This window comes from Toxotes jaculatrix, chromosome 13, assembly GCF_017976425.1.
Source record: "Toxotes jaculatrix isolate fToxJac2 chromosome 13, fToxJac2.pri, whole genome shotgun sequence".
In the NCBI taxonomy this organism is placed as follows: domain Eukaryota; kingdom Metazoa; phylum Chordata; class Actinopteri; family Toxotidae; genus Toxotes; species Toxotes jaculatrix.
In genome coordinates, this window is record NC_054406.1 from 2,701,778 (window position 1) to 2,716,515 (window position 14,738).

The 14,738-nt window shown below is 42.7% G+C and overlaps 4 protein-coding genes across 4 annotated transcripts; 1 reads left to right on the forward strand and 3 right to left on the reverse strand.

The window, feature by feature from the left end:
• Positions 1–278: 278 nt before the first annotated feature.
• tap2a (transporter associated with antigen processing, subunit type a) lies at positions 279–4,977 on the reverse strand. The gene is made up of 11 exons (XM_041053476.1): positions 4,408–4,977; positions 4,032–4,146; positions 3,800–3,930; positions 3,343–3,548; positions 3,027–3,224; positions 2,756–2,884; positions 2,440–2,628; positions 2,118–2,291; positions 1,484–1,643; positions 1,158–1,294; positions 279–819 (listed from the first exon to the last, which is right to left on the reverse strand). Exons 1-11 carry the CDS (start codon positions 4,919–4,921, stop codon positions 613–615), a joined length of 2,160 nt encoding a protein of 719 aa, XP_040909410.1. The 5' UTR covers positions 4,922–4,977; the 3' UTR covers positions 279–612.
• Positions 4,978–5,491: 514 nt separating this feature from the next.
• Positions 5,492–7,886, reverse strand: psmb9a (proteasome 20S subunit beta 9a). The gene is made up of 6 exons (XM_041053536.1): positions 7,539–7,886; positions 7,331–7,398; positions 6,979–7,110; positions 6,312–6,441; positions 5,951–6,092; positions 5,492–5,827 (listed from the first exon to the last, which is right to left on the reverse strand). Exons 1-6 carry the CDS (start codon positions 7,587–7,589, stop codon positions 5,700–5,702), a joined length of 651 nt encoding a protein of 216 aa, XP_040909470.1. The 5' UTR covers positions 7,590–7,886; the 3' UTR covers positions 5,492–5,699.
• Positions 7,887–8,069: 183 nt separating this feature from the next.
• Positions 8,070–11,330, reverse strand: psmb12 (proteasome 20S subunit beta 12). Its single transcript, XM_041053535.1, has 6 exons — positions 11,192–11,330; positions 10,609–10,679; positions 9,766–9,897; positions 9,397–9,526; positions 9,136–9,280; positions 8,070–8,534 (listed from the first exon to the last, which is right to left on the reverse strand). The coding sequence occupies exons 1-6, from the start codon at positions 11,237–11,239 to the stop codon at positions 8,407–8,409; spliced, it is 654 nt and encodes a 217-aa protein (XP_040909469.1). The 5' UTR covers positions 11,240–11,330; the 3' UTR covers positions 8,070–8,406.
• Positions 11,260–14,536, forward strand: psmb13a (proteasome 20S subunit beta 13a). Its single transcript, XM_041053531.1, has 8 exons — positions 11,260–11,399; positions 11,643–11,727; positions 12,461–12,558; positions 12,749–12,889; positions 13,078–13,193; positions 13,488–13,546; positions 13,887–14,038; positions 14,164–14,536. The coding sequence occupies exons 1-8, from the start codon at positions 11,338–11,340 to the stop codon at positions 14,273–14,275; spliced, it is 825 nt and encodes a 274-aa protein (XP_040909465.1). The 5' UTR covers positions 11,260–11,337; the 3' UTR covers positions 14,276–14,536.
• The last annotated feature ends 202 nt before the right edge of the window (positions 14,537–14,738 follow it).

A 14,738-nucleotide genomic window follows, 5' to 3' on the forward strand; every position in this document is an offset into this window, starting at 1 on the left:
GGATTTGGTGAAAGGACATAAACATGCGACACGTAAACCAACACATTCAGATGAAGTTTGACTGACGTTCTGGAGTCAAGCGAGGCCACTGACTCTGACTCAAAATGCCTGATGCTGTTGATCTTTTATTTGGAACAGACACAGAAAGCAACCTTTGGCCTCTCTAATCATAAATAAAGATTTATGGTGTAACTGTGTGTTGTCACACCAAACCTTTATTCAGGAAGTGTGACCAAATACAAAGACATGAAATGGAAAAATTAAATAGAGGACATATGCATTAAAATGTTTCACCTACAAGTTTAATTAGATTAAATTTACAATACAATATTTACAATAAGTGACATAATTTCAAGCACCTACAAAATAAATAAGAATAGATGTATAGTGCACGGTGCATTTTTAAAATACAGAAACCTTTTAAAAAAAACGAGGATTGATTTTCACTATTTTTTCAGACAATCAGAATTTAATATTTACAGAAACACCAGCTTGTTATCACACATTTTCATGAGGTTAGCTGCTTTTGGTCCTGCGGTCAAACACATGCAGCACAGTCATACAGAACAGTTCTCTCACAATATACAACATGTGTTCTGTGACAGCAGAGTTTCACAGGGCCGGGTTGCTCTCAGTGAAGAGCCTGTTGACCAGTTTGTAGTAGCTTCCCTTCCTGTCCATCAGCTCCTGATGAGTCCCTCGCTCCTCAACTTTGCCACCACCAATCACAACAATCTGATCTGCTTTCTCAATGGTCTTCAGCTTGTGAGCGATGACCAGAAGGGTCTGGTTGGGGCAGCGAGCCAGGGCCTGCTGGACCTGTGCAGAGTCGAGAGTCAGAGCACACATGTAGAACTACGGAGATCAAGATGTCATTAAGACAGGCTAAATTTGTCACATGGATTATATCATATGTTAAAGATTGTTCATAAAAATTCAGTTTGCCATGACTATGTTTATTTCTATCATACAGTGAAAGACATATTGTTTACACATTTGACTGACCTAATCTGCTAATCTGAGATACCAGTGTGTTTATTCACTATTTATTTAACTCATTGTATCGGACCTGTTTGAAACACAAACCTAGAGGCTTCTGGTCTGGGGGAGGGTGCACAATAGGACACCACAGTTTCAGAAGTTGCGATGTACTGTACCTTATTTTCACTCTCTGTGTCCAGAGAGCTGGTTATTTCGTCCAGAATGAGGACCTGAGGCTGCCTGACCAGGGCTCGAGCGATGGCGATCCGCTGCTTCTCGCTCTTGGATAACTGGCCGCCTCCCTCTCCCACCTCTGACAAACGGTCAATATTATGAAATCAGACCAAAGTGAAGTTAAAGGTGTAAAGCTGAAAACCCACTTTTTCCCATCTTCAGGCTTGCTTTTCTTTATTCGCCCAACCTTCTTCTAACAACCGAAGCAGGTCTTTATGAAAGTGCTCAGCCGTGTGAAACAGCGTGAGGGGCAGTTAAAACAGTTTACCTGTATCGTAACCTTTCTCCAGCTGCTTGATGAAGTCATGAGCGTTGGCTTTGCGTGCTGCTTCCTGGATCTCATCCAATGAGCAGTCAGCGAGCCCGTAGGCGATGTTGTCTCTAACGGTGCCAGAGAAGAGCACAGGGTCCTGGCTCACCACTGCAACCTGTTAAACACATGAATAACACGTGTTGCAAAAAGAAATTAACACAACATTCTATACAATTGGATTTATAATTCAAATCTAAAGACACACAATTTTTAGAATCTAACTTTTTTCCTCCAAATTCTGAGGTTAAAGGTCATCATGTCATCATCTGCCGCTTATCTGGGTCCAGGCCCAGGTCGCGGGGGCAGCCCACCCAATTCACAATGCACCGAAGGCCTATGGCACCTCCATGGGTGGTGAGCCCATGGGAGGTGGTGCCACCCAGAGTGGGATTCAAACCCACGACCCTGAGAGATTGAGTCTCATGCTCTACCAACTGAGCTAACCAGGCGGCAAGGTTAAAGGTGATTTTCATTAATTTTGTTGTAGCACCTGCCAAATGCCATCATTTTCATCTCCGCTGATGAAAAGTTCTTTAAGACTCCAGGTCCACCTAAAAAAAAAAAAAAAAAAGATCTAATGATTATTTACCTTCTTGTGGAGGTAACTGTGGTCATAGGATTTCAGTGGTTTGTTATCCAGCAGTATTTCTCCGTCCTGTGGCTCGTAGAATCGCTCCAGCAGACTCACACAGGTGCTTTTTCCTTCTCCAGACGGACCCACCAGTGCCGTCATCTGACCCGGCTTCAGCTCCAAAGAGAAATCCTGAGTCAAGGAGAATATAATTGTTAGGGTAACTCTAAATACTTGCAGGGGAAATGTTTTTTTCCGCTATTTATTTAAATTTATTTTCTGACCTGCTGGAACTGAAACCACAAACTCTCCCCTGGTCTACCTGGAGTTGAGATCTCACCTGCAGCACTGTTTTGCTGGGGTTTGCAGGATAGGCGAAGTTGAGACAGTGGAAGTTGACGTGTCCTGTCAGCTGATCAGGTTTGAGTTTTCCGTCTGTGCTGACCTGAGGTTTTCGGTCCAGGTATTCAAACACTTTCCCAGCAGCCCCCACAGAGTTCAGCATGTCACCGAAGATGTAAGTGAGTGTCTGGAAGATGGCAGTCATAGGACAAGGTTGGTAAATTGATCACTTAACAACACGTCTTCATTTACAGAGAGCCCAGGAATCAGAATTGTAATATGTTAAATATAAATCTCTATATTATATTATATACCCTTATGTCATCTCCGAGGTTTGACTGGTAGAGGATGAAGGAAACCAGGTTGCCTGTGGTCATCTGTCCACTCTGGATGAACAGCCTGCCGTAGTACAACATGACGACCTGCATGACCAACCCTGTTAGCTGTAGACAGGGTTACACACACACACACACACAAAGTAACAAACACTGTTAAATGAGGTAAAATGCACTGATAAAAACAAAAAGCTAAAAACTACCTGATTTCCAAAAAAACCTGTTTTATAAACTATTACAAACTTCTCACCCTCCGCGCGAGCAGGTAAACAGCTGTGACAATGTCCCGACGGGTCTTGAGGACATGTGTGTCCATCAGGCGGTTATTGTAGCGACGCGCCTCATGTTTTTCTGTGTTAAAGCTCCGTACCACACGAATACCGGATACTACTTCACTCACTGCTTCATTTGCCAAAGCCATCGAGTCCTGCATTGCCAGGGACAGCCTCTGAGGAAAGAATGAAAAAGAGGGAGACTGAGTACCTCAGCAAAATTTAACTTTAGCTGAATTAGTTGTGAGTCTGTGGATAGTGTTAATTCAACATTTTGTATTAACCTGTATTTACCTGGTAGTGTGTGTCATAGATGTTCTGAATGAGGCCAGTGATGGGCGTCTCCATCAACACCAGGAATGTGAGTTTCCATGACAGATTCATCATCAGGGAGATCATGCCCAACGTCTTGATGAACGTCCTCAGCAGCACGTTGACATTCAAGCACACTGTTCTTCCCATCAGGGTGGTGTCTTTAGACAACCTCGATGTGATTTCACCTACAAAGAAAATGAATATGAATTATATTTTCTTCTGTCCTGTTTCTTTTATTCTGTCTGTCTTATTATGTTTACCTTGACCTGTCCTGTCCAATATGCATTGTCTTGCCCTGTCCTGTCCTGCACTGTCTCGTTTGGTCCTGAAATGCCTTTTCTTGTTCTGTCATTGATCTCAACCTGACCCCTTCTGTCCTTCATGTGCACTGAACAATTATTCAGTGTAACTGCATGTTGCCTTGTAAGAACCTTACCTGTCTTTATGGTCTCAAAGAATCCAATTTCCTGTTTGGTCAAAGCCTCAAACAGCTTGACTTTCACTCTGCATGTGAAGGCACTGATGGCACAAAGTAACAGGCCCCCTCTGCAGCCTGCACTCACTGAGCTGATCAACCAAAGAGAAAATCAGTTAGATGTTAACAATGAGCCACGGGCACATGCTGACTGATGGAGACTGTGACTGTGGAGGGAAACACTGTCCCATACCTCCCCAGAGAATACAGGCCCATGAAGAGTAGTGCAGATATAAATTCATTCGGGTGGTACTGACCACCCAAGATGTCAATGACTCTCCCAGTGTAGAAGGGGATGAACATCTCACCTGAGGAAAGACACACACAGGTACACATCATCAGACACATACAGAGCTGGAGATACATGAGCTGATTATCATGAATGTAGTTCTGTTTCCACCAAGAGCAGACAATTTATAAACGTGCAAATAATGCTTAAAAAAATTCAATCAAACTGAAAAACTGTGTGTTCATAGCCGAGAATCAGACGTTATCATCATCAGTGTGCACCATTTCCTTCGCATTATTACCACGTTCTTTGCAACACACATAAATCATCCCCTACTTACAGATAACGGCCAGCGATAAGAAAACAAAGCCTCCGATCAGCAGGTGACAGTCGGGTCTGTACAGGCGGAGGACTCTCACAAACAGCACTCTGGCCTTCTGCTTTCTCTCTTTGCCGGCGGCCGCTTCGTCTGTGTCCGGGATGGTGATCTCCCAGAACAGTGCAGCAGCCAGCGACGCTCCGGTGCACAGCAGCCAGCAGCGCACATCCACCGTGTGGCCACACTGGCCCTCCTCATGGTAGAGCGCCTGGCTTCCCGTCTCAAACACCGCGGGCAGCAGACTGTGCGCTGTTATTAAGCGAATTAGCAACGGTTTGATGTCTCCGAGGGTCAGCAGACATACAGCAGTTAGTGCTAAGCACCGGAGAGCCGCAGAAATCCAGAGACGGACATGATGTCCAAAGACGCTGTGCGTCACTACAAACCCCGATGCGTAAAACAAGGACAGGTCTACACAAACTGCTAAAGCCAAGGAAACGACTTTGCGGATGGTGGTTGGTGCACTGTCTGCCATTTTCCAGCGACAGCTGTCCTCGTATGACTCTCTCTGCCGAGGGACCAGTGTTTTAGTTTTCATCCACTTTCAGTTTCGTTTTCTGCCGGGACCAGGGGTTTCCCTGAAACACTAACTGCAGAGCACAGAATGAAAACCTGACGTAGGACTGGGAGCTTAAACTGAGTGGTTACACATGTTAACTATTACTAGTTATTAGTATCATCATCATCATCTTCTTCCAGCTAACTAACCACATCATTGTCCTGGATGAAAACTGCAGTTGTCATGCTCACTGTGTCTGAGACAGGGTTCTCCCTCAGGACATAAAAACACTTACTGACCAGGAGAAAAATCAGAAAGTAAAGCTTATAACACTGATGAGTGACATATTCCTTTAGGGGTGTTAGCGCTGTGATTTTCACATTGTGGTGAAATGTTTGTCAGACTGCGTATCTCACTCAGACAGCTGCTGATGTTAGACACAATGTGGGAGTGTGTCTGTGGGACTACATTTCAGAGTGGGACTATTTTGTCTGTGTATGCACCAACACAATAGCTACCAGATATCAAACTTGAAAAAGCCTTGGGTGCAGGTTTTTTTCCCTTTTATTATAATTATTAGTAATGTGTATACATTCCAGTATATTTCAGTTTACAAGCTGAGTTATTTGACATGTAAGAAGTTGGTGTGTCAAAAAATGAGCCATGGCTACTGTGAACACAAATCGTGAAAACAAATACCTAATTGCATTTTGCACCACAGTGGCACACTACAGATGACAAAGCTACATGTTGATCACTGATCAAAGAAGGTGGGTAAGTCATTTCCTAGAACGACTTTCTCCTCTGTGCTGTGTTCGTCGATGGTGACGATGTAGGCCACGCCGCCACTGGAGCCGTCACGGTTCATTGCCAAAGACAGAGCTACAAGAAAGAATGAACAAGAGAGTCAGCAAAAAGCGTTGGTTCATTTTTATAAGACAAAAAACTAAAGCTGTGACAACAAAAAGCTTTGACCAAAAGGAGCTTTGGAAAAACAGAACTTACTGTTGACAACAAACTGCTGGCACTCCTCCTTCCTCATGCCCCTGCGATACTCAGCATCAACAAACCCATAAACATATGAACTGCCAGAGCCACCGACTGCAAAAGGCTGCCTCGTCAGGAGACCACTCAGGGTTGCAAAGACCTGGGAGAGGTCAAAGGGCAAAAGGACAGGCTGTAATTCTGTGCAGACACCTTTAACATCAACTGTGTTGGACAGAGAAGATCTTTTTCAAGGAAAAAGAATTAGCAGCTCCTCTATCAAAACATTAACTGTGACAACATTCATATTATTTTCGTTCTTATTTAAAGCTTGAGTTCTTCCCTCCAGACTGCAGCCATCTATCTACACCTGATAACTGACCTGCCCTCCATCTCTTCTGTCCCAACCGGCCACAATGAGATGCGCAGACAGCTCCTCCTTGTACTTGTATGAGATGTTTCGTACCAGAGTAGCAGCTGAGCGAACCTGGGGGTCCTCACCTATCTCAATACTGACAGGAGAAGATGTAAAAAACAAATTACATGTTACAGATTCCTCCATAAAGAGAAAAAGACAAAAGCAGCTGTGCATTGTGATTTATACCCATGAACACTTTTGAAGGCCAATACAACACTGATATCTCAGGTTGAGTCAAGTCACTGAATCATAACAAAGGTTACCTCAGGGCACTTTTCATATAGAGCAGGTCTAGACCATACTCTTTATAATGTTATTTACAAAGACCTTTCCCTCATGAGTGAGCAAGTACTTGGCAACAGTAGCAAGGAAAAACTTTTAACAGGTAGGAACCATGAACAGGATCGTGGTGGGCGGCCCTCTGCGACCGGACAGCGAGAGCAGGAGGAACAAGAACAATAAGAAAGCAGCAATAGCTGCAGTAACAGGACTAAAACATCAAATAGGAAAAAATATAACTCCTTGCTAGTTTTTAGCTTGCAGGAATCAGGAGGGCTCCTCCAGTCAGAGTTAGACTACACCTTGGCATTATGTGATATTAAAAAAGTAATAAGACCGTCTGTGTATTTACCTGTGAACGTCCAGCTGGTAGTTGACTATCTCAGCAATGGTCTGAGCATCTGCTGCAGATCCTGACAGAGCACAGTAGATCTTGTCATGGAGGGGAGACAGTTTGTTCATCACCCTGTTCACCACTGACGCTCTGGATGGAGGGATGCAGAGGGAAAGTGTGTGTGATTGTTGGGTGGAGAAGTCGATACAGAGGGAAAAGAAGAAGATGTACTGTAGGTAAGGAAAGGTGGAGAGGTGGAAGGATTTTAGGCTGTAATGCATGAGAAGCTTCTTAACACAGTATTATGAACTGGAAACACAGAGCCTGCACACACACGTTTACGCATGCTCATACACACACACTAACTTACCCCGCAGACACGCGGGAGTCAGACCCCAGCACGACCCCTCCATCAAACTCTATGGCAATAATGGTTGTCTGTAAACAGGAGAAAGCTATTATCACAACTAACTGCGCATTTCCGAGACGGTCAAGTGGCCCAGCGGTACAGATGAGCCGCGGCGCGCACACCAACAGGCCACCGGGTCTGTCAGAGACGTTGATAATCTTATACTCACCCCGGTTTTCACCTCTTCAGACAACCACTCAGGTCCCGTCTCTCCCAACATGTTGATGCGCTGCACAGACTCCGGTAACAACAACACTGAGACGGCCAGGAAGAAAACGAGGCACCGGACGTAAACCGACAGGTTCAGTCGAGCAGTCCCGGTTTTATGTTGTTTCCTTGTTGCTGGAAACTTTCTTTAATGTCGTAAAACAGTTTTCGAGTCGGTTTCTTGGTTAGTTCACCAAAATCAGTTCTACAATCAAACATCAGACGGACTCCATGTTTTCCTGAATTCAATCGAAATTGAAAGTTAAACGGTTCCTCCTCTGCAACGAGCCGTAAACCAGTCAGAGCTCCGCACATTTCACCTCAGTGAGCACTGTGTGTTTCTAATGGTGCGTTACCAACTGCCTCTAAGGCATTACACTGCCCCGAAACACTAAATAAAATGAAGGACGGGAATTTACAGAACACATCACAGATACCTGAAGATGTGTTAAAGCACTGAGCTGAAATAAAGAAAGAAGCAAGAACAATTATCATGTTTTGGAAAGTTTTTTATTTTCATTTTCCACATATTTCCTTATGTTAAAAAACAACACAAAACGTGATTTGGACCATGGCAAGTTTGTTTGATGGAGTTGATAATGGAATTTCACAGCATGGCAAAAACTAGAGTTTACAAATTACGTATGATCACAAATTTTTCATGAACTCATTTGTCAAATGTCTCTCTTGTTCTTGGTGAGTGCATATGTGCTGCTGGTTTCATCTCTGTCCAACAGAGCAAATCAGAGAGGAACGGTTTCACAGGGAATTCAAATAATTATTCCATAATTAAAAATAAAATCTAAATTCCAGTGGTGGTTTGAAGTTGGTCACTCATCATGGAACTTGGGCAGCTTGTTGCCAGGAACAACCACATGCTCCACCCCCGTTTCCGTGATCACCACCAGGTGGGCCACGCCCCCGCTGACGTTGTCTCTGCCCATGGCCAAAGCAAGAGCTGTGAGCACAGGAACAGAGGGATGAAGTAAGGGGAGGGCAGAGGAAGGAAAATAGACAGGAACAACAAAAAGCAGGAGAAATATGCTGTGAACAAGCATCAATATGACATTTATACAGCTCCTGACTACAACTACTGAGTCACCTACAAACATTTAATTGTGTTTAAAAACCAACTTCCACCTAACTCTTTCCCCTGAGAGCAAACAGAAGCTTTCTTTTCATGACAGAGGCTCATGCAACACTGGAGATCCTTAGAGAGTATATGTAAAAACATAAACATCCATTAAGTCTTAACCCCTCTAAGTCCTCTAATTATAAACCAAACCTTTCATATTAGGTAAAATTTCATACTTCTTTTTTCATATGTGTTGACAATGAGCAAACTCCAAATGCTGTTGAAGTCTGAATATGGAACTGATGAAATTCATGGAAAACCAAAAGATCTGTATCCGTCCTTGTTTTCTGCTACAACCTCATCCACATTCAAACAAACAGAATTTCCCCCAAGACATTTTCAAATCAAAGTCATGAACATCCTGACAAAACAAGTGCAAATGCATTTGAGTTTGTGTACATAAGTAAAAACTGTATGACAGTACCGTTAGTGGCAAACTGCAGGCATTCCTCTCTGCTCATGTTGGGTTTGTATTTGGCGTCAATGTAGCCGTAGATGTAAGTGCTGCCTGAGCCACCGATTGTAACAGGCTGACTGATCAACATCCCACCTAGAGACACAACGTACACCTGACGAAAGAGGGAGAATATCAGTAGTACAGCTGTATGCAGAAAGGTGGACTCACTAAATACTGTGATCATCACTGGTTCTCTGTTGTTTAACTGTCTTCACAACCACTACCTACCTGTGGTCCTTTCTTCCTGTCCCAGCCTGCTGTGATGAAGCCGGCCTGCAGCTCCTCTTTGTTTTTGTAACACAGTTCCTTCAGCACTGATGCTGCTGCTATCACCAGTGGAGGGGTCTCCATCTGGATGCTGTGGGTTAGGAGGAATCAACAAAGATCAGGGGAGTTCAGTTTGTAGTTTGTACTCTATTAAATAGAAGAGACTTTGAATCTAATAATCTTTAAAATATATCAGTGTGAAGTGTGGTGTGAAAATAAGTTGTGCGAACACGTACATACTATATGTCATGTTTGCATACCTGTGTAATATGTGCAAATATTTTTTTTTTTTTTTTTTTTTTTGTGTGTGTGTGTGTGTGTGTGTGGCACCTGTGGAAGGACAGGTGGAATATAGCAGCCTTGGTGACGGCCTGAGCGTCTGCAAGTGAACCAGCGATGCAGCAGAAGATCCGGTCATGAACCTGAATCACCTTATTGATGGTCTTAGATGCTACATATTCCCTGAAGAGAGGAGGAGAATGAACAAAGCTGTAATTCAGAGAGACCTATCAGAGACACACATTTGCAGGAGAGGTTGTTAAATCTGTGGTTATTAACTGTTATCATTAAGCCAATTGTTACAGACAATGGTTAGGACGTGTCTGCACAGACTGATTTACTGGTTTAGTTCCTCCTGCCACTGGTGGAGCCACAGTTCATTGTTTTCTCCTGCTGGTTCAGAAGTACAGCTAAGTGTCCAACATTTCTCTCTCAAGTTAACAGACCCACAAACCCATCATAATGTAGGAAGGAGGTTCCACGCATGCTTCTAAATCAGCAATGTAGTTATGCACTATCCACTATTCACCATTTAACCAAACACAGTCCTCACACTCAGGTTGAAACTGCTCAGTGTGCAGAATAAAATTAACAAGCTTAATAGACAAAAGTAACTGAGCTTAATCAAACAATAAGTTCTGGGAAATTATGATCATACACTTACCTTGTAAAACATTTTCCTGCTTCTAAAGATCAGTTGGTGTGTGTGTGTGTTAATAAAGCAGTGGATGCATAGAATGCTGTATGAATGTGTGCGTGAATGGGTGAATGTGACTTGCAGTGTAAAGAACTTTGAGTGGTTGATGAGACTGAAGAAATTTCTATATAAATTCATCACCCTACTTGTGCACAGTTTTGTTCCTGAGTTTAATTCTCGTCTCAAAACATCCTCACCCTCCAATTGAAGCCCTGGAATCTGAACCAATCACGACCCCTCCATCAAAAACGGCAGCCAGGATGGTGGTCTGAGGGAGGAGGGAGGAGGAGAGAGGAGGAAGGAGGAGAGCGCGAAAGTTGGTACTCTGTGGTTCTCCAGTATTGTAAACGTAGGTATGTTTAGTCAAATACGACAGAAGAAACATATAACAATGGATAATATAGCACCACGGGCACACTTCTTTGTTATGACTTCATGTTCGTTCATGCAGACGAAACGACGCTATGAATTCTGGGATTTAGAGTTCTGTGAAGGGGTGGATTTTTTTGTTTTCCTTCACTTAAAATGAAAGTGTAACCGTCGTTTTCTTTGTAGAAACATAAAGAATAAACTTATTCAAAGACAACACGTAAACATTTACAAACACGGAAACATCTGGAATATCCAGTGGATTTAGTTTCACCGTGTTACTAAGTTACTGTTCAGGTACAGCATCACCTGCTCACGCGCCAAACCGGTTATTGGTCATTTTAAGCGTAATAGGCTTTGGTGCTGCATGAGTAGAAACAGGTACAGGTAAACCGATCCGGATTTACTCACCCCTGTGCTGACTCCTTTGACTTGTGAGTCCGTGCGGTGTTTCTCCATTTTCACTCCAAAATCGAAAGAGAGGAAGCAGAGGTGACGCTCGGAACAGCGACCTCAGGCGCACTGAGACGCGCAGACAAGCCGCGCTCTGATCAACTATGGCGCTATCAAATGTCCTGGAAACTCCTGCAGCTGGGTTTAACTTCGACAACGCATCGAGGTATGAGCTTCTTTTTATGACTTCAGAGCATCAGACTGAATCAGTAAAAACTAAAATGAAATGTAAGTTCCGTTTACACTGAGCTTTCATCAAAGGATCAAAAGTGAAAGTAAATTTTTCCTGCGTGTTTATCCGTTTAATCAAAGAACAATACAGTGAAAATGTGTTTATGGTTATTATAAATACAGTATGTTTTCATGAGTTGATCCCGCTCCACCTTCCTCTCTCTCCCCGCTTCTCTAGAAATGCTGCTTTGGAGGGTCTGTTTGAAGGAAAGGCACCTAAACCCCTGAAAACAGGCACAACCATAGCAGGAGTGGTGTTCAAGGCAAGTGTACAGCTGTGTGAACTGCACTGACAGAGTTGTACATGGATCACATTGTTTATCAAAGCACACCAGAACACAAACAACTCAAATGTCCCAACCCAATGGACTCTGCAAACACATTATTGTGAATTTGGATGTTTCTTCCTTTTAAAATGTTGTTTAGCAGACAGGTCATACAGTAAATGTTTCCTGGAGCATCACAGAACACAACAGGGACTTTGACAAAAGAAATAAATAAAATGAATGTCCACTCTGATGGATGAACTTTGTAAAATTAGTTTAAAATGTCTGTAGCTAATTTCCATGGTTACATAAATGGTTGCCTGGAAGTTATGAAATGTATATAATTACTCATGATTGTATGTGCATTGGAAGACGGTCAGCAATATGGTGAAATGTCCACAGCTGAGGTAAATGGGTTAAAACATACAGGCACAGTCCTTTCAGTTATTATATGTAATGGAACTACTAATCCTACTAATTCTATGTGTCGTATATATCTCAGCAACACGTCTGTTATTCATGCAGTTGCACACATTTTCATGAAAGAATTTCCCAGTTCACCCACAGTTATCCACCTCTGCTGACTGGTCAGCTCCACTGCACCAACTGGGGTTTTGGTGCCTTTTCCAAGGGCCCAGTTTCCCAAAGGGCAGCAGTTTTAGAATGAAGTAATTTCTTTATCAGGCACATAAATATAATCTGACTAACAGTCTTTGTTATGTTGGTGCAGGATGGAGTGGTACTGGGAGCAGACACAAGAGCTACCTCCAGTGAAGTGGTGGCCGACAAGATGTGCTCCAAGATCCATTACATTGCTCCAAATATATAGTAAGTCTCATTAGATAGAAGAAATATATCTTCACATACTCTCATTATTATCATTCTGTGATGATGATTCAAAATAGTGGCTTAAGAAAGAAGCCATAGCTTTAGTTTTCTATCTTCTCTTAAATCTTTGACCCCTCGCTTTGCTGTTTCTTTTCTCTCATGTCAGTAATTCTTCTCTCTCTCTGTCTAGTTGTTGTGGAGCAGGTACAGCAGCAGATACAGAGAAGACCACCGAGCTTCTCTCCTCCAACCTCACCATCTTCTCTCTGAACAGTGGGAGGAACCCGCGCGTTGTCATGGCCGTCAACATACTACAGGATATGTTGTACAGGTTTGTGTTGCACATGCACCTGTATCCAGGTGTGTGTGTGTGCGTGTGTGTGTGTGTGTGCGTGCATGCGTGTGTGTGTGTGTGAATGAATTATACATGAGATAAGATTAAAGATTTTAAAGTTGCTGTCATATTCTTTAAACTCACAGTTTATCAGACTTCCTTTGTTTAATCTCTGTGACCCTCAGGTATCATGGACAAATTGGTGCCAATCTTATACTGGGAGGAGTAGATTGCACTGGGAACCACCTGTACACAGTGGGGCCATATGGGAGTGTAAATAAGGTGCCTTACCTTGCAATGGGTAGGTGATACAACACTGTTCTATGAGTGTTTGCGGGTGTTTCTTTTCAGGTCTTGTTTTTAAGCTTCAAATGTTTTATTTTGTTCATAAAATGTGTGTGAAACAGCAGTTTACAGGGCTGATTAGCACCAATATATTATATTAAAGTGTATAAAAAAGTGTGTTATTCAAAATTTTATGTATATGAATTATAGGTTTAGGTTTTTCATTACAGATTTGAATTTGCTGAATCTTATTCACTCTCAGACCACATCCAGTCTGTGTTTCAGGTGGTTTTACTGTGTGTTCATGCAGGATCAGGTGATCTGGCTGCTCTTGGGATTTTAGAGGACGGGTTCAAACCCGATCTGGAGGTATGCCACCTGGACAACTGTCGTTACATACTGTGACAATTATTGTATGTTGCCTTTATTTAGACACAATCACAAAACTATCTGACTTACTTTTAACTGAATAATTGCAGTATCACAGTGGTAAAGACCAAATATGCCTCTATATTATGCAAATAGTTAAAAACAATTCTTCTCCCTAATCATTCTGTCTGTTACCAAATAGAAAAGCTAAGAGTGTGCAGGCATTTGGGAAAAGATGGAACTGGATTTTAAAACTGAAGAGTGTTTCCTCCTTCATGTTCTGTATGTCTGTGTTTGCCCCTCTCTCCATCAGTCCCATAATTTTTCCTAACTCTTTCAGCTGGAGAAAGCCAAGGAGCTGGTGCGTGCTGCCATCCACGCAGGAATCATGAGTGACCTCGGCTCAGGCAACAACATCGACATCTGTGTGATCACCAGACAAGGAGTGGACTACATCAGGCCCTACCAGGAGTCAGAGTACAAGGACAGCAGGTATGACTTTAATCAAGATCTGTTCTCTGGACTCATTCTTTTAGTGAGTTTTTATGTTGACCCAAATGAAAGTCTGAGTTTATATTTTCATTCTGTAAAAGTCTGTCTATCCATCTATCTTCTAGGAAAATGAAATACAGATATCGTCCAGGCACGACACCGGTCCTGACAGAGAGAGTAGTCCCCTTAAAGCTGGAGGTTGTGCAGGAGACGGTGCAGCAGATGGAAACAGCCTGACCCACAATACAAAGTCACACCACTACATTCAGCAGCAACAGGAAAAGTCTTTCATTTCACTGCTTCATTATTCAACCTGTTTTACATATAAGTAGTGAAAAATCTCAGACATTTGATTAAGATTGTCATCATGTTTTCTGCTCTGCTTCACTGGGATGTGGAACACTTCACTGTAATACTGCAGGAGTTACTGCTGTACTACAGTAATACTGCAGGAGTTACTGCTGTTCTACAGTAAGCAGGGGGCTGCTCCAAGGCCACAATGAGAAGACTGTAACATGTTTTTACAATGTGGAATAATAATAAAACACTGAATACAAATCTGTTTGATCCATGTTGTCTAATTTCTTTTCATTCTTTGTGGTTTTCTGACTCACTGTAGTATTTTGATTTAACAGACTCAATAAAGATGAAGCCTCAGAAGTTACTGTGCAGCATGTGATGCTAATTTATATCATTCTAC